This window comes from Pelodiscus sinensis, chromosome 6 (genome assembly GCF_049634645.1).
Source record: "Pelodiscus sinensis isolate JC-2024 chromosome 6, ASM4963464v1, whole genome shotgun sequence".
NCBI classification, from domain to species: Eukaryota; Metazoa; Chordata; order Testudines; family Trionychidae; genus Pelodiscus; species Pelodiscus sinensis.
In genome coordinates, this window is record NC_134716.1 from 82,936,441 (window position 1) to 82,955,489 (window position 19,049).

At 44.1% G+C, this 19,049-nt stretch overlaps 1 protein-coding gene and 1 long non-coding RNA gene across 10 annotated transcripts in view; one reads left to right on the forward strand and one right to left on the reverse strand.

Moving 5' to 3' along the window:
• The window catches only part of FCHO2 (FCH and mu domain containing endocytic adaptor 2), a 223,517-nt gene that overhangs the window by 170,922 nt on the left and 33,546 nt on the right, over positions 1 to 19,049 (forward strand). For 2 of the 5 annotated variants that reach the window (XM_075932247.1, XM_014574166.3), the window contains exons 15-18: positions 4,920 to 4,944; positions 6,399 to 6,441; positions 9,096 to 9,181; positions 13,739 to 13,825. In XM_075932247.1, coding sequence (XP_075788362.1) covers positions 4,920 to 4,944; positions 6,399 to 6,441; positions 9,096 to 9,181; positions 13,739 to 13,825 — 241 coding nt within the window. The remainder of the gene's footprint in view (positions 1 to 4,919; positions 4,945 to 6,398; positions 6,442 to 9,095; positions 9,182 to 13,738; positions 13,826 to 19,049) is intronic. The other 3 variants (XM_014574168.3, XM_075932248.1, XM_075932249.1) reach the window with 2 other exon arrangements.
• LOC106732099 (uncharacterized) overlaps positions 5,143 to 19,049 on the reverse strand; it is a 90,150-nt gene continuing 76,243 nt past the window's right edge. For all 5 annotated transcript variants that reach the window (XR_012904840.1, XR_012904837.1, XR_012904839.1 and 2 more), the window contains 2 exons: positions 7,740 to 7,837; positions 5,143 to 7,099 (listed from right to left, as the gene is read on the reverse strand). This is a non-coding gene — a long non-coding RNA (uncharacterized LOC106732099). The remainder of the gene's footprint in view (positions 7,100 to 7,739; positions 7,838 to 19,049) is intronic.

A 19,049-nucleotide genomic window follows, 5' to 3' on the forward strand; every position in this document is an offset into this window, starting at 1 on the left:
CTTTTGCATCTTACTATGAAAATGGCCTTTCTTGTAGCCATTACATCATCAAGATGTGTAGGAGAAATTGCAGCACTCATAGCAGATCCTCTTTACACTACCTTTTTCAAAGACAGGATGATCTAACGCACCCACCCCAAATTTTTACTCAAGGTATGATCATCCTTTCACCTTAATCAGACCATATACCTCCCTACCTTCTTCTCCAAACCCCGCACTAACTCATTTGAATCAAACATGCACATGCTTGACTTGCACAGGGCACTTTCTATTTGCAATGCACAAGACCATTCAGGCCCTCACCTAGATTGTTTGTTTGTCTCCAGAGTAAGTCACAATAAAGGTCAAGCCATCTCAGCTCAGCGACTCTTGCACTCAATTTCAGACTGTATAAAACTTTGTTACTCATCAGGTGTTAACCCTCCTGACTGCATAAGAGCACAGTCAACTAGAGCCATGTCTATCTCAGTAGCATTTCTATGAAAAGTCCCTATAGCAGACATTTGTGCAGATGCTACCTGGTCATCAGAACGCATATTTGCAAAGCACTATGCACTTACTCAAGGACATTTTTCTAGCCTCAGATTATCTAAGGCTGTTCTGTCTACTGCTTCCATGCCAGATCTTAAGTCCCTATCTCCTTAAAGAAATACAGGTTGAAGTCACTTAATGTGGAGCACCCACAGGGGACATCCCTCTCGAAGAAGAGGAGGTTACTCACCTGTGCAGTAACTGACTTTCTTCAAGATGTGTCCTCGTTGATGCTCCACTACCCTCCCTTTCTCCCCTCTACTTCGGAATTCTGATCTTCTTTAGGTTATATGATTATGGGGTAGAGAAGGAACTGGGGCGGGGGGAGAGACTCGCACATGCGCAGTGCCTGCATTCTAGGAGTGCACAGCCCCAGAGACACTGCTCTGGATTGAAAGCGCCGCGGTGGCACACCAACCTGATCTGGAGCACCCATGGGGACACTCATCTCGAAGAATGTCTGTTATTACACAGATGAGTGACCTCCTCTTACCTGGCTTTAAACACAGGAATAAAGAAGACCCAGGGAATCATAGGCCAGACAACGTAACTTTGATACCTAGAAAGATACTGGACAAAATTATTAAACAATCAGTTTACACAAGCATAAAGGATGGCAAGATTATAAAGAATAGCCAGAATAGATTTATGAAGAACAAAGCATGCCAATCTCACCTAATTTTTATTTTTTAACAGGTTTAATGGCCTAGTAGGTGGGGGAGGGGTGGAAACAATAGATGGAATATATCTTGAGTTGTATAAGACTTTTGACACAATCTCACAAGATATTCTCAGAAGAAAACCTAAGGAAATGTAGTCAGGATGAAATTACAATAAGGTTAGGTCATAAACAGTTGAAACACTGTCAGACTAGGAGGGCATATATAATGGAGTCTTGCAGGGGTCAGTCCTGGGTCCTATACTATTGGACATTGTCATTAATGACTTGTATAATGGAATAATGTGCACTTATGAAATGTGAATAACACCAAGCTGGAGGAGGGATGCACTTTGGAAGACAGGATTATAATTCAAACTGACCAAATTGGAGAATTGTGATCTTAATTCAGAAAGATGAAATTCAATAAAGATAAGTACCCAACACCGACCAGCAGACCAGGCTTTTCTCGCGGACGCCTGAGGTAGAGCAGCTGGGGCGCTGCCGGTTGGTCCCTCAGCGCCGCTCCTCGGTGCTACTGGACCAACCCGGCAGCACCCCAGCTGCTCTGCCCCAGGCGTCCTGATTCAGCCGCTGCTGGTCAGTTTCAGTAGCGGCTGACTTGCGGACGCCTGGGGCAGAGCAGCTGGGGTGCTGCTGGGTTGGTCCAGTAGCGCTGAGGATCGGCGCTACTGGACCAACCCAGCAGCACCCCAGCTGCTGTGCCCCAGGCGTCCGCAAGTCAGCCGCTGCTGAAACTGACCAGCGGCTGACTACAGGAAGCCCGAGGCAGAGTTGCTCTGCCCCGGGCTTCCTGGAATCAGCTGCTGATCAGTTTCAGCAGCAGCTGACTTGGGGACGCCTGGGGTAGAGCAGCTGGGGTGCTGCTGGGTTGGTCCCCACAGCACCGAGGTGCAGCGCTGCGGGGACCAACCCGGCAGCGCCCCAGCTGCTCTGTCCCAGGAATCCAGATTCAGCTGCTGTTGAAACTGATCAGCGGCTGATTCCAGGAACCCCGGGGCAGAGAAACTCTGCCTCAGGCTTCCTGTAGTCAGCCGCTGGTCAGTTTCAGCAGCGGCTGAATCTGGACGCCAGTTCCGACTTACGTACAAATTCAACTTAAGAACAAACCTACAGTCCCTATCTTGTACGTAACCCGGGGACTGCCTGTATTTCATTCTAGGGTGCAGTAGCAGGCATATTGTATGCAAGACAAAGGAGGTAATTGTCCTGTTTTACTTGGAATTGGTATGGCCTCATTTAGAATATTGTCCATTTCTGGATGTCATACTTTAGGTTTCTGGATGTCATAGTTTAGGAAGAATGTGGACAAACTGGACAGTGTCAAGAGGAGAGCAAGAAAAATGATAAAAGGTTTAGAAAACCTGTCCTATGAGGAAAGGTTAAAAAAAGCTGGGCATATTTAGTCTTGGAAAAAGATGACTGAAAAGACCTGATAAGTCTTCACATATATTCAGATAAAGAGGATGGTGATCAACTGTTGTCCATATTCACTGACGATAGGACAAGAAGTAATGGGCTCAATCTGCAGGAAGAGAGATTTAGGTTAGATATTAGAAAAAACATTCTAACTGTAAAGGTAACTAAGCTCTAGAATAAGTGTCCAAGAAAGGTTATAGAATCCCTTTTTGGAACAGGTTGGACAAACATCTATCAGGGATGATCTAGGTTTACTTGGTCCTGCTCAAGTGCAAGGGGCTGAATTTGATGACTTCTCAAGCTCTGTTTCTATCATTCTATATATTTAAAAAAAACTTTTCCTGTGGGGCGACAGGAGGAATGTCATCACGTCACTCTACATTGTCCCATCCCCCAGCCTCAACAGAGTTCTCTTCCCCCGCACCCCCAGGGGGTGCCTTGGGCTCCTCACTGGCTCCTGGCTCCTCTGCAGTAGGCCCAGGGAGCGGCAGTAGCAGCGCCTTGCTTCGCTGGGGGCTCAACACTCCAGGACTAAGCAGGGAACTGTTGCCTGCCTGGAGCTCCAGCCTCTAATACCCCCCTTCCCCCCCCGATTAGTGTGCCCACTCTGTCTTCTTGTGGGGGAAGGATGAGATGAAAAAATGCCGAGCTATGTGCCGGATTTGGCTAGCAGAGAAATACGCGTACTGCTATGGGGAGGGATACGCGTACTGCTATGCACGTGCTTCTTCACAAGCCAAATCCAGCACAGAGTCTTGGAGTTTTCTCCTCTTTCTCCTCCCCTGCATTAAGCCAGTGCTGGTGTGCTAATCTTGCGGGGCAGGGGGGAGAGGGTTTGAGGCTGGAGCTCCAGGCAAGTAGCAGCCCAAGCAGCCCGAGACAGCTGTTCCCTGCTGGATCCTGGCATGTATGGGCCCAAAACGTGGCGAGGAGCCTCTGCTGCCACTACCCCTGTCTCAGCCCTGGCCCTCCTCCAGCGGCCAGAGACAATGGGGGGGGGGGCTGGAGAATGGGGGTTACTGAGAAGGATGGGGGGGCAAGGGAGGAGGCCAGGCCTGGCTGCAGCTGGTGGGGGGGCAAGAGCCCTGGGAGAGAGCCAGCGAGGGCTGAGAGGCCAGGGCTGTGACCAGGGAAGGGGGGGAGCCAAGAGGCTTGGGCTGGCTATGGCTAGGAAGGGGAGGGGAAGAGAGGCCAGCAGGGACTGGCTGTGGCCAGAGAGGAGGTGGGGGCAAAAGGTCTGGGCTAGCACAGCCCTAGCACCCAGGGGGGCTGAGAGATTGGGGCTGGTGCTGCCCCCAGTCCTCTCCTCCCCGGCAGCCAGGAGGAGAGCCATGCTTGCCTACTCCAACAAACGGGGTTGGTAAGTGTAGTGAGCAGGGTGCACCAGCCCTTGGTATTTTTTAAGAAGTATTTCAATACTATTTCTTTTTAGCTTTCTATACCTAAGAACATGTTTATATGTGTTCCATATCCCTTCTGTTCCATTACACAGTATGTCTGTATCCACATTTATGGTGGAATGTAAAGTACAGGCACTACATATGTAGATATATGTCGCAGTGCAAGATTCTGGTAGCAGGATACTACACTGCAAAAAATAGAGGGAGGCAGTTCTTTAGTGAATGCAGAGCCATGTAGGATATATACCAAAGGGGTTCAGGAGTGTAGGGTATTTTCTCAACTCTACTCACCCAAGCCAGACCTCACCCTCTGTCACTGCTGTTTATATCCATGCTATTTGGGTGTGCAGTGCGTGTGATCTACATGTAATTACATGTAGACTTCATTTTTTAATGGTACTTCAGGACTTCTGTAGTCACAGGCATGGGAATTAGGGATGTGGAGGTGGTGCAGCACACCCGGGCTACTGGCCCCATGCATCCATGGGCTCTGCTGCTGGCCTCAGGTGGTGCAAAAGGTGGACAGAGGTAAAGAGCTGAATTTCAGCACTCCCACTGTTTAAAATGTCCCCCACTCCACTGGCTATAGTTTCAGCTAGCTAGGGTTTGTAGCACTCCCAACCGTCAAACTCCAAATAGCCTTTCCTGTTTCCTGCCTCCCTGCCTTCTGCCAGTGCTCCCTGTTCCTCTGCTCTTCCCTTCCTGCCTTACCCTCACCTGGATCCTGCACATGTTCTGTGCCCTCCTTGAGCTTTAAGCTGTGTCTGCAGCATTAAAAACAAAGCTATGATTGGCAAAGATACATGTTAAATAATGTCTGCATCCTTTGGTTCGTTAATAGATGGTTAATAAAAAATTATATTTATTTGTATTTTTCATTTTTGTTTTAGGCACAAATGAACAGGAATTCACCTAGTAAGTACAAACTTTAACTACTAGGATATACTTTCTACTTTTCTTATCAAAATCATTATTTGGCATGAGCATTTAATTTCCAGGTTATGAAGGAATTTATCAGAAATGTTTTGGTATTTTAAATACAAAAAGATACCTATGAGCTCTTGGAGCAATAACAATTTAATAATAAAAAATGAATTTACTAAAAGTAACCACCTAACATATGTAGTAAAACTTGAAGAAAAGAATGTTAAATGAATTTAACAACAAATGTTTCAAAGCAGTGAATGCAGTCCACCCAAAGACTTTATTACACCTATCTTCTCAGTCCTCCCTAAAAATCCTAGCAAATAGATACTTTAGAGCATTTTGCTAACTTTAATATATTCATGCTGTTTTGTAATCAGTGACGGGGAATAAGTTTCAGAACTAAGGAGCCCTCGTGGAAAACATCTATTGTTAGTCCTGTGTACATAAGCTGACAACTCCTAAAATCACATTCTTCCTCTTTCACCAACCCCAGAATCATTTGTGTTCCAAATTGAAAACTCCTATTACTCTGATGTGAAACTTTCTCTTTCATCTCTTGTTTTGTCCTCCCATTCCATAAAAAACAGAGCAGTTTGCCCAAGCCCTGTGATCAAAAAGCACACTCCCAGCCATACTGTTCTGAGTCTCAGCAGGAACAGGGACTTAGAGGATGGAGTCGTGATGAGGTCAACTGAGTGAGCAGCATGGAAGTGTGGCAACTGCAGTCCCTTGCTGGATTCTCGCTGGAACAGTAGGAGTTCCCTCTTAAAATGGAGAATTCTAGTCCATGAAGGAAAGGGTGGGTGGACTAATCCTAGTGGCAATTCCAGCCCCTCGGAAAGGAGTTGTTCTTTAGAGTGCTTGTTTGTTAAAGATGTGAAAGCAGACTCCCATGCATTTTGAGAAGTTTTAATTCCTCCACTGACATGTACACAGTGTAAATTACTTCAAAGAAGGCCATGATATGAAGTAGTCAGAAAATAAATTTGAAATGCTGCATGATAATGCACTTCAATCCTAGTTCATGAGTATAGCTTTTGTGAAGTATCTAGTGCTCACACCTTAATGTGCTTTTCCTGGAAAACATAAATGACCAGTAACATCTGCTAAAAATAAAGTTTTTTCTGTGGTAGTAGAGACATAAAAATGCAAAAGAGTGAAATTGACTTACATTACATCCTATAAAGAGATACTTCAAAGGACCAAGATTTCTCCTAACAAAAATAGCCTTCATTTTTATGTTAACTCCTTTTTAGAAGGTATTTCAGAAGATGCTGACTATAACATCACATAACATATCATCCTTTCTATTTCAACAATTCTGAATTATTTTGATTGCAGCTATAATCATCCCAGATTGTTTTTATCACGAAGCTGACTGATTTTGTTCATCAAATTTCACAGCTTTCATTTGTCATAATAGGCGTGTTTTTTTTAATTAGGTGAAGAGTTAACAAAATCAAAGCATTCTGCTCCATCTAATGAGTAAGTTCCACATTTAAAATGTAGGCATTATATTGAATTACATTTTTGTGGGGGCTTTAGTTTTATTTTAATGCAGGGTTAAGAAAGCTATTGCTGTACTTAGCTATCCGGTTTTTGTGATGAGTTTAGTGATTCCTAAGAATTGAATTTTTGCCTCTCTTCTCTTCATACACATGCCCTTTTTTAGCTATTCATTTTTTTCACTTTGATTGTCTCAAATAATTTTTTTAGTCATAAAATAATGATATTAAAATCTAAAAGTAAAAGAAATCTGCTAACATTCTGAATTCATCTAGAAGCTACCATAAATTGTAAGGAACACAAATTTGGTAAGGTCAAGATTTGGGCTAGTTCATATACAAGTTTTACTGAAATAACTAAATCAGTTTTAATTAACATATTTTGTTGTATATGGAAATAGCACACTTTTATCCTTAAAGAGTTCTCTTTCAAGTGGTGTCTCTGTGGATGCTCCACTCAAGTGTCAGTGGTTCTTGTGCCAGCGATCAGAGATTTTTTTAACCTAGCAGTGTCTTCCCACACCACAGCCATCTTGAGCTGTTTTCATCCGTTAGCTGCACATGCGGCGTGCGTCTCCCTCAGTTCCTTTTCTACCATCCTCACCAGAAGACAGAGCTTCCAGCAGTGCTCTCCTCAGCTGAAAAAAAATAGAAATATATAGTTAGTTGTGGTTTATTCAGTTTAGTGTTAATAGTTACTGTTTTCGGGGGGGAGGTACTTCCTGGTTTTTCTCCCCTTGATTGGTTTCCCGTAGGTGCCAAAGCCTAAATAGAGTGAATCTCAGTCTCGGCGTCTGGTGTCCTACTTACTGGTGCTGATTGATAAGATTCCTCCCCATTTCCCTAGGATTGTAGAACCTAGTTTGCACCAGTGTTCTTCCAACAGTATTTCATTCTCTCCTATGCCATCATCTCCGGGTACTGGACCTGGACCAGGACATTTGTCTTTCCTCACCAACAGCTTCAGTGAGCTTGTGGTACTCAGGCAGGCACAGATCCTCTTGCCATGCGCCCCAGTTCCCTCAGCTCCACCCCCCATGTCCATATCCAGCCCAACAATACCAACCCCAGTGGCCACCCTGAGAACCATTGGGCCAATACCATTCTCCACCACCTCATCAACACTGATCTTGTCACTCAACTGCACCTACCCTGACGCACATTCTAGCAAAATCTCCACCAAAGAGGGTTCAATCCTCCCCATCTCACACACCCTCCCCCAACCTTCACTGTCAGCCACAACTCAAACCAGTCCAATAGAGGAGGACAATGACATACCTCAGTCAGACTCAGACAGCCAGTCTTCTTTCCAGCAATCCTTGTCTTCCCCAGATAAAGTGGTGTTCTCGTCCTCCTGTTCTCCTCCGATTGATGACCTGAAACAATTTCAGGAGTTATTCAAATGGATAATTAAGTCACAAATATACCTTTACAAGAGGTGCAAGAAAACCAGCACAAGCTATTGAAAATTTTACAACCTTCCACATCCTCTAAGATTGCACTACTGATAAATGAGACCATCATGGAACTCTTGGAAGCCATATGACAAATGCCAGCCTCTATTCCACCCACCAACTGTAGAGCCGAAAGAAAATATTTTGTCCTGGCTATGGACATGGACTTTCTGTTTTCTTATCCCCAGCCAAATTCTTTGGTTGTGAATTCTGTCCACCACCAGTCCAGACAACCACAATATGTCAGCTCCCCAGGACAAGGAGCACTAAAGACTAGACCTCTTCAGGAGTAAAATCTATTCCTCGGCTAGACTCCAGTTTAGAATTTCCCAACTGACACCGCAAGCAATCACTGCACACGCCACCAAAGTGATGGCTGCATCCACTGCCTTTCTACATAAATTTCCTGCTAGCCAACATCTGCAGGGCGGCTACATGGTCTTCCACGCACACTTTTGCACAATATTATGCAGGTCTGCAAGGACCAGTACTTACCACCTCCATGGTCAACGCCGTCCTTGTCTCTGCCAGTAGATGACTCCAAAGTCCCACCTCCACAAAGGTAGGCGCACTGCTTTTTACTCACCTGAGTGGAGCACACACAAGTGACACCACTCGAAGGAGAAGTTACTCACCTTGTGCGATAACAATGGTTCTTGGAGATGTGTGTTCCTATGGGTACTCCACTGCCCTCCCTCCCCTCTGCTTTGGAGTCCATTACCGGATTTCCGATAGAAAAGGAACAGAGGGAGATTTGCACTGTGTGCACAGCTAGCAGATGAAAACTGCACAAGATGGCTGCTGCACATGCCCAGCACAGGAAAGCACTGGTAGGCAAAAAAAAAAAAAATTCTGATGGCTGGCACGAAGACGCATCAACACCTGAGTAGAGCATCCACAGGGACACACATCTCAAAGAACCATCGTTACTGCACGTGCTGCGTAACTTCTTCCCTCACACAAGTTGCACCAAAATAACAAGTGTAAATGTAAAAATTTAGTTCTTTTGGTGCAAGCCTGTGTATAAACCAGCCCTTTGACCTACATTTGTCCAACAGAATGTTTTTGTGGCAGGAAGGTTCTTATTAGACTGATTAGAACATACAAGTCACTTCAGTGATTTGGTTGTTATAAATATGTACACTTTGTATTTATTTTCCAATTTTGGCTGTTACAATAGGAAGGGGAACAATGACCTCCTGGCATGGGATCCAATCTTTGCCACTTCTCTTGATTCATCTTCTTCAGCTTCATTGACATCATCGGGTAAAATATTTGATGCTAGTATATTATAAATTTCATAAGTGTTTATTATAAATACCTCCTTTGGGTTTTTTGGTATTATTTTACTATTGGAAGGGATTCACATTAGAGAGTGCTTTGAAACATGTTTCTCATTCATATGATATAACTTGTACATACAGCAGGATACCGGGTGAGTGTATGGAGTACTATAAGTAGGTATGTTCAATCTTTGAGCATCTGAATAAACTGAAAGCAGAATTCATTTTTGTTAGCACTGTGCTTAGCTCTTCCTGTTTCCTCTGTAATCCACTTAATGTTACTGATTTCTGTAAGTACTATTTCCCCTGGTTATAGCCCACATAATCTGTGGGGCTCTTCCTGCTCCCTCACTCGTCTCTGTTCATCAGATGTTCCCCCTTATTTTTTTAGAATAGTGTAACTGGATCATTGACTACAGAGCACCCTGTTGTGGTCTGGGGTGACCTTGTAGGTACCCTGTCCTCAGTTTCCTGAGTTCTCTGCAATAATTGACTCCCAGATCTGAGTTTTAACAAGATCCCCTTTTCTGTGGAGTCTGACTCATTACCTCTTTTACAGAGTACAAAATTCTTCTTTAGTTCCACAAGGCCAACTTCTCCCTGGTTCAGAAGTCCCAGAGCCACCCTCCTAGGGGCCCATGCTACAATTCAAGCAAACTTCTCTTCCCAGGCTCAGGAGTCCCACAGCCCTCATTGCTGGGACTTTGTTGATCCAGGTAGGCTTCCTCTCCAGGGTTCAGGAGACCCATAGTCCTCCTGTTGGGGTTGTGTTAATTCAGGCCAACTATAGCCTTCAAGATTCCCTGAACTGGGAGAGGTCAGCAGGCAGCTATCCTTCCCCGATGATGTATGTCCTGTTTATTAGAGAGAAAGTAGCATATATCCTGCCCTTTTTCCCAACCAACCAGGAGGAGGTCTGGGAAGTAGGGGAGCCTTAACCTTTCCTACACTACAAGGCTTTTGGTTCTGGGTCCTTAAAAAAACAGTAGTCTGTTTTCATCAATGGTTTCCACCAGGACCAACTTCCTTTCTCCCTACACCTGCTTTGTCCTTTGCCAGATGTTTGTCCACTCAAAAAATCACAGGAACTTTAGAGTGACATGGTATGGAACAGATTAACTAGCCTCTAGTCCCATGGTCACCAACCCATCAATCATGATCGACTGGTCGATCGTGAGGCCTCGACCAGTTGATCACGAGGCGTTTGGACACCCCTACCCTCCATTTTCGCCCCACCCCCGAGAAGCTCCACTACCTACCTCTAGTGTAGTGCTGGCTTCCTGCGGGGTGGACAGAAGTCCTGGGTGAAGCCCGTGTCACTTCCGGGAGCTCCAGAAGTGCGCTGGCTGCTCCCCTCCCACAGCTCTGTCATGTGTTGGGGGAGGGGGTGTCGACCCCGGAGGAGGAGTGCGGTGGCTTCCCTGGGAGCAGTGAGTTGAGCGCAGAGGTCGGCCCTGGGGTTTGGCCCGGGGAGGCTCCCGCAGGGGTTTGTCCGTGTGGCGGGAGGGGGGTTTGGCCCCAGGGCAGGCTTCCGTGGGGGTTTGGCCTCGCCACGGGAGACGCGGCTTGGCCCCAGGGCAGCCTTCCACAGTGGTTTGGTCCCGCTGCGGGAGAGGCAGCTTGGCCCCAGGACAGGTTCCCACCGTGGTTTAGCCCCGCTGCGGGAGGAGGGTTTGGCCCCACCATGGGAGAGGTGGCTTGGCGGAGGGGCAGGCTCCCGTGGCAGTTTGGCCCTGCCATGGGAGGGAGGTTTGGCCCTGGGGCAGGCGCCTGCGGAGGTTTGGCTGCGCTACGGGAGGCACGCTCCGGCTTCCATCGGGAGGGGGGGGGGGAGAAAAACCTGGGAGGAGACGATAGCAGGAGACTCTCTGCCCCCACTCTCTGCTGTTCCCTCTCCCGTCCCCAGCCACAGAAACCTGTTCCCACTGGCACACTGTCCCCTTTCCCGTCCCCAGCCACAGAAACCTGTCCCCCACTCGCACCCTGTCCAAACAGGTTCCCTGCCCTTCTCAGAAATAAAGACAATGCAGAAACTTTTTGTGTTTGACATAGTATTTTATTTGAAAATGAAGCCTGGCCAACAAACCCCCAATTGGGGCCAAGCCCCCATCTGGCCATAGCATCATGTCACTCCTGCACTCCTCTTTCTCCCAGACCCTATATCTCAGCCTATCATACACTGGAACCCCCTGCCCTGAGCCCCTCGCAAACCCCAACCCAAATTCCTGAACCCTCACATCCAGAAGTCTGTGGCTTACTTAGTACCCTAACCCTACATCTGATCCCAACACTGCCCTGCCTGGAACTCCCTCCTCAAGCCAGCGTTCCCTTATCCATTTTCTCCTGCGTCCAGATTTCCTCCCAGAGTTTGCACCTCTCACTTGTTTCTGCACCCAAATCCCTCATTTCCATCCCGGAGCCTACACATCCTGTCTCATCCCAGCGAGTGTACGTCTAGACTGCAGGAGTTTTTCAGGATTCTGGAGATAACCCAGAAAATCTCTTCTGCATCCAGGGATGTGTTTGTTCTTCCACTTCTTTTAGTGGAAGAGCAAACATGATCTTTTGATCACCCCTATATTCCTCTTTCCATGAGGAATAAGGGGGCTTCCAAAAGAAGGGGGTTTTCTAACATTTGGTCTAGTCTAGACAGGCCAAATGTTGGAAAAACTTCTTTCTACAGAAGAATGGGGGGGGGGAAGCAGTAGAGTAAGGGTAGGGATAGCAAGTGATGGAGAGGAGGCGAACAGAGAGGGCGGGGCTTCAAGGAAGGGGCAGGGCGATAGAACTCGGCTTGTTCTGTCATTTAAAAAGTGATCTTGGGTGTAAAAAGGTTGCCCTATGTAACCTTAAAGGGAACAGTCAGTAATCTGTTACAAGATGAATGAAGAACTCAGACCTTCCTTTTTAATGCTAGTGCCATTCCAACTTTTCTTCTCCATTAGATCTTGTGCATAGAAGGATAAAATGAAGCATGCATATATAGGTAGGAGTAATCCATGTAAGGCGTAATTAACATTTCTATCATAATAATTGTAGCACTTAAAAGACTAACAAGATGGTTTATTAGGTGATGAGCTTTTGTGGGCCAGACCCACTTCCTATATGGTCATGCCAATTCTCTTCCAGAATTTGATCTGAGGAAGTGGGTCTGGCCCACGAAAGCTCATCACCTAATAAACCATCTTGTTAGTCTTTTAAGTGCTGCATAGTTCTTTCTTTTGTTTCAGCAAGATCAGACTAACACAGCTACATCTCTATTACTATAATAATTATAGGCATTCTTAAAATGAAGCCTATTCTTACCTTGCCTACGCACTTCTTATAAATTGCCTTGACTTTAAAATAATGAATGGATTTTATTTTTCTCTATTTTCAGGTTCCTTGTAGAAGGACCTTATGAAAAACAATGGAAACTAATTGCAGGAAGTAGCTTGATGGGTTGCCCATCTTCTTACATATGTCTGTTGGGCTTTTAACTTTATAATATAATGTAAAGATTTAATAGGTGTGGTAATTAGACACTGTCCACTACATCTGTTAATTTTTTAAAATACATTAAGTTAAAAGCTGAACTTACCTTAAATTAAGTCTCTTGCAAGGAAATTAGGCAACCCAGGAGGAAAATTTCCTGCAGTGACATCCAAGTACGCATCACTGGATGTTTCCCAAAATGATCTGATGTTAATGGGGAAAAAATGGGCCACTGTTTTCACAATTTTGAAATTATGATTTTACTCTCCTGTCTATAAGGACATCTTTTAAATCAGGAGCTAAAATAGTCTGTTTCCAAACATAAATTGGGTTGTTAGAAATGTAAACATTTCCTTTATCAAAAAGGTGCTGTTATTTTTCTTCACATATTACAAAAACGTATTTTTACATTGAACTGGTATTTTGAACCTTGGCAAATATCTGAAAATAATTACTTTAATGAGACATGACATTAAAAACAGAGGGATAATGGAAACAATCTTTGCATATCCTTACATTTCCCTGTAAATGGCTTACTGCATTGCAATTATCTAGACAAATTACTTCTGTTGCAATAGGTTATTGTGGGAAGTATTCCATGTTTCAATTATTAAAATTGATGCTTTGAAAATTTTCCCACAATCAGGAATAAACAGAAAAATTCAGTGTTTTCTACTTTTATTCAGTTAAGATCACACTAGATATGAATTTTGAAAAGCATAGTATTTTACATGTATCAGAGGGGTAGTCTGAATCTGCATAAACAACAAGAAGTCCTGTGGCACCTTATAGACTAACAGATTTATTGGAGCATAAGCTTTCGTGGGCAAAGACCCACTTCGTTAGATGCATCTGACGAAGTGGGTCTTTGCCCATGAAAGCTTATGCTCCAATAAATCTGTTAGTCTATAAGGTGCCACAGGACTTCTCGTTGTTTATGCAGTATTTTACATGGTTTCCAGAAATTTGGGCTGGCTTTCTGTTGTTGTTAATAGTTTGTCCAGGATTCTGTTGTGTGCAATTTTCTTCATAATCACTATGCTTTTTTTCTTGCTATTTTCTGTAGCACGATCTGTTCCTTTTCAAAAAAGTTCTCTCTCTCCTTCTTGCATCCTGTCTAAAGATTGTACAGCAAATATCACAAGTACCTCAGGTAAAAATGGCATCTTTTAGTCCAGTAATAATTAGTATTTTATAATAACTAAGAGAAAAGGAGTATCCAAGGACCTGATCCAAAGCCCTGTGAAGTCAGTGGGAAAGATTCCAACTGACTTCAATGGGCTTTGGATCAAGCCTCACAGTATTTGTGTATATATTTTCATTTTTTGGTACAAACAGAAGCTTATTAACACAAAGTAATAATAATACAGTCTGTAGCTGACCCTAATTTACTAATAAACTGAAATGCGAGAGCATGTGTGTTACATATTAGCTTTCTAAAAATAGCCTGGGCTTTTCTAAATAATCTGTTTTTTTGTTAGCTGAAATGCAGATTTTGTCTATTGTTAACAACCAATCAAGGTCTGGTGGTTTAAGACACTGGGTAAAATTTCAGAGGAGCCTGACAGCCCATATTTTTAAAGTGTTATTGTGCTCAGCCTTACAGCGATTTAGCCTTGTTACGGTTTAGAAACCAAAACCTCATTTTCAAATGGGATTTAGGCACTCACAAGCGTAAATCTCATTTAAAGGCTACCTGAGGGCCTAAGTCACTTTGGAAAATGGGATGTCAGTGCTTTTGAACACTGACATTAGTCATAGTGCATAATGATCACTTCAGTTGGTTCTTGTCCAAAGCACAGTGAATCCATCTATATGTGTTATCTTATTAATATAGTATTAAATAGAAAAAGAGTACAGGCAGTCCCCGGGTTACATGGATCCGACTTACATCGGATCCCTACTTACAAACGGGGTGAGGCAACCCCGCACTAGCTGCTTCCCCCCAGCAGACCAGGGAGACACGAAGCTAGCGCCCCCGCCAGCAGACCAGGGAGATGCGGAGCGGCTTTTCTCAGCAGACACCTCAGCTTGAGAATAAAGGACTGAGGGAAGTGAGATGTGTGAGAATAAAACTGAGCTCTGGAGAAATGTTTGGCTAGAGTTTCCCCTACAATATGTACCAGTTCTGACTTACATACAAATTCAACTTAAGAACAAACCTACAGTCCCTATCTTGTATGTAACCCGGGGACTGCCTGTATTCTAAAATGTCACAGAATAAGTATAATGTACTTTGAAAAAATATGTGCCAAGGCAAAAGCAACAGTAGGCATTTATCCTATGAAAATATCTAAGTTCTAATCGTATTATTTAAGTCAAGCTGACCTTTATTACTCTTTGAACTTTAGTTAGATACCAAGGGGTGGAATTTCCAAAACCACTGGGATTGAACCTAATTTTGCACTCCTTGAAATCAATTAGGAGTCTCATCATTAACTTCAGTAGGACAAAAGTTAAGCTAATGCTTAGCTCTTTTGACAATCCCATCGCAGTAATTAAGTTGATGACTTAAATGTACCTGCCAAGCATATGTAACACATATGCAACATATTGTGGTTTAAAAAGTCACCACATAGGCATTCTTTTCTTTTTTATCACTGGTTTAAAACCTTCCATTTGGACAGTGTTTTTAGCTCAATATGAATTTCATTGAACACCTGAATTACTATAGTATTTATAGTATTGGGAGTCTTTGTAACATAGAAGTAAACTTAGATTATTCAGTGAATAACAGTCCTTTCCTAGAACTTGAAGCAAACTTTATCTTAGGAAACATGACAGAAATTATTTTGGCTAGTTAGGTTTTCCATGTTTGTTGTTCATGTTATAAAAATGCTTTTTTCATGTAATCTTTCTTTCTTCCCTATTTCTGCCAGTGTATTCACATATAATTTTTAGAATGCTGCATTTTGTTTCTCTGTGCACTGTTTTAACTGAGGACCTTAGTAATGCAAACCTTAGAAAAAATGTTTAAAAGCGGGGCTGGGGAACCTTTTTTGGGTTGGGGGACATTGACCCACAAAAAATCTGTTAGGGACGGCACACAAGTGAGAAGGGGAAAAAACTTCATTAACATGGCTCCTGACTGAGGAGAAAGACACTCCCCACATTCCCCTGGCACACCAGACCCTGGGGGTCCCAAGCTAGTAGATTTTGTGTGTTTCAGCTCCATGGTACGGTTGGGGGAAGGTAGTGATTGAGCTCCTGTCCCTGAGCTTTGGAGGCGAGATCCAGGAAAGCCTGGGGCTGTACCTGGCCCCCAGGGCTTATGTTCCCCATCCCTGGTTTAAAACATTTAGCAGGAACAACAAACTCTGTTAAATCTGCAGATCTCAGGGCTTGAAAAATCCACTAGAGCAAGTAGCACTTGCTTAAGAAAACTTCCTATCAACTCTCCATAATTTAAGTTTTCTTTTGTTTTTGTTTTTTTTGTTAAGTCTATCTATCTCTCTCCCTGCCCCCCGGTGTGCATGCACTCAGCGTGCTAAAACCAGGGAACTTTGCCTAGTAGAGCCCATTAGGGTGATGCTTGCACACTTTGGCCCTTGTAGACTCTCATGTAGCTATTTAAGGGTAGCACCGCCCTGACCTCCCCACACAGTTCCTTCTCACCTGCCATAGCTTGAATCAGTGTATCCATGTGGTATTTTATCTCATGTTTCTCTGTCACCATGCTTTTCTTGTGTATATAGTTCTAGTAGTACCCTTAAGTTTGGTCTGGTGTGATACCTTCAAGTTTTGAACTCTGCTTGTTATGTGAGATGGCTGTTCTTCATAGTGAACCCAACACTATGTTTATTGTGCCTTGAGAAATATCACATTAAAGACATCTTCATTCTTCTTTGGAATGAGTTGCTGATTAAGTACTTTTCTTTAGAGATTTGAATCTGAAACATTATCTTGTGGACCAGGCTATGTTGTTTTGGCACCAGGGACCTCTCCAGATGAGCTAGCCCCTCAGAGAGCTTTGGAACTAGCATTCTGATTGCTCCCCCAGGATGAAGAAAGATTGTTCTTCCTCTGGTCCGCCAAGGAAAAGGCTTCTCATTAGGGGCCGCTTCAGAAATCAGATAGATTTCTCCTCTTCTTCCAAGAGTGCAGACCAGCATTATGTTTGCTCAGATGCCCAGGATAGGGTTGGGTCCCAACCCACTATCTGAAACTGAGACAAGATCAGTTTGGACACAGTACCATCAATTCCAGAATTATTTATAAGGCATTTGTTGAGTCCAGTACCAACAACATTAGCATCCACACTGACACTTTCCATACCATTGGCACACCAGGCAGCATAGGACTTGCTCTGCTTTTCTGTTCCTGACTCTCCATTAATTCAGAAGCATGCAACTGTAATGGCCTCCTCTGTCCTCAATGTTAACTGGACAGGCTGCAGAACTGTAATCAACTGCACCATCTTCCTCACTGCTTAATCCTCAGGATACAGTTAGGAGGTTAGACTCCTTCTCAGTACCAAGGGGCTCATGAATTCATGTTGTCTTTGGTACCAATAGCTGTTTCAATGCAGACCACAGCTACAATATTAATACCAGTCTCAAGTTCATTACCTATGTCTGTTTTGATGCTGATTGTGAATGCAATGCCCTCACCAGGGCCCAAGGTTCCAGCTACTTTATCGTTATTGGCACCAATGTGATCTCTGTATTGGGCTTCAAATGAGGCTGAATGTTTATTTGCCTCTTCCTGGAGGGATTCCTTCATTACCACTAGCCTGCTTGGAGCCTTTACAAGATTGACCTCAGGAGCATAGTTCTCTCTAAGGTGTATAACTCGGCAGCTGCATACAAGGGGGCGAAGGGCTGTGCACCTAATTAATGGAGGTACATAGGGATGGCTCCACTAATTAGGTGTTTCCTGGATCCTGGAGAGGACATGTCATGATAGAAGGTAAGATGATGAGGGAAATAAGGGATCAGAAGGGAAATATGGAGTCGGTGGAGTGGGAAGTTTGAGGCGTCCCAACTCCCAGCTGGGCTGCAGTGAGTGGTGAACTCTCTGAGTACAGCAGTCCCAGTTGGGCTACTTTGCTTTCATTGAGGGTTTATTTGTAAAAAGATATCTTGGAGATCATCAATAGCAGAAGCAGTAGCATTCTGATTGATACTTCCAGCAGTGTCCTAGCATGCTAAGCAGTAAGACTTCTCCAGGTAGAAGCATAAGTCACAGAATAGGAGATCTTTTGAGTCAAATTTTAACTAGCCATCCTGTCTTCGATGAGCTTGAAGCAAGCAGCCATTTTGACTTGCATATTGAGAGCTGCCTTCTGGTCTTTATCTACCAAGTTATAGCTCCTCCATTTGGGAGCAGGCTGTCTTGCTTCTACAATGCTTGAGAAACAGTAACCAAGAACAAATGGGTTCTAAGCACTTTGGGAGTCAGTTAAATCATCCAATTTGTGTTCATTCCCACATTCCACCCCACTACATCCTTTTTCAGGAAATCCTTTCATAAGTCGCTGCTCCTTTAACAAGTCCAGACTTCAAGTTTCAGGAGATAGTGAGGTGTTTCCCTTGCAACATCACAGAAAGAGATTCTATTCACAATATTTCCTGATCCCTAAATCCAGTGGAGGGGTGAAACCTAGTCTTGATCTCCATGTTCTCAACAAGTACATCAAATGCATGAGATGCCAAATGGTTACCTTACTGTTCTCCCCATTTTGAAGCACAGCTGATCTGCTGCCATTGATTTTCAGGATGCTTTCTGCCATGTGGCAGCTTTTCCAAGCCAGAGGAAGTTTCTGAGGTTTGTAGTAGCAGGTCACTATTAGCAGTACACAGTGCTTCCCATTGGCCTGTCCTCAGCTCCATGCATATTTACCAAATATATATTTGCATGATGTCTGAGCTATGTGACTTTGTCCTCACCCACAACTGTTTCCAATTTGGGAACAATTTATACCTTCAAGTCAGTGCACTGCTATGGGCACCCGCATGGTCCTGCAGTATGCCAATATTTTTATGGCAAACCTTGAACAGCATTTCCTCAGTTCTCATCCCCTAGCACACTTCCTTTGCTTACGCTACATTGATGACATCTTCATCATATGGACCCACAGGAAGAAGATACTTGAATTCCACAGGGATTTCAACAAATTCCACCCCACCATCAACCTCAGCCTAGACCACTCTACATGAGATCCACTTCCTTGAAGCTACAGTACAAATAAATGATGGTAACATAAACATCACCCTATACCTAAAACCTACTGACCATTATTCTTACATATGTGCTTCTAGCTTCCATCCAGGACATATCACATGATCTGCTGTCTACAGCCAAGCCCTAAGTTACAACCGGATTTGCTCCACTCCCACAGACCGAGACCAACACCTGCAAGAGCTTTATCAGGCATT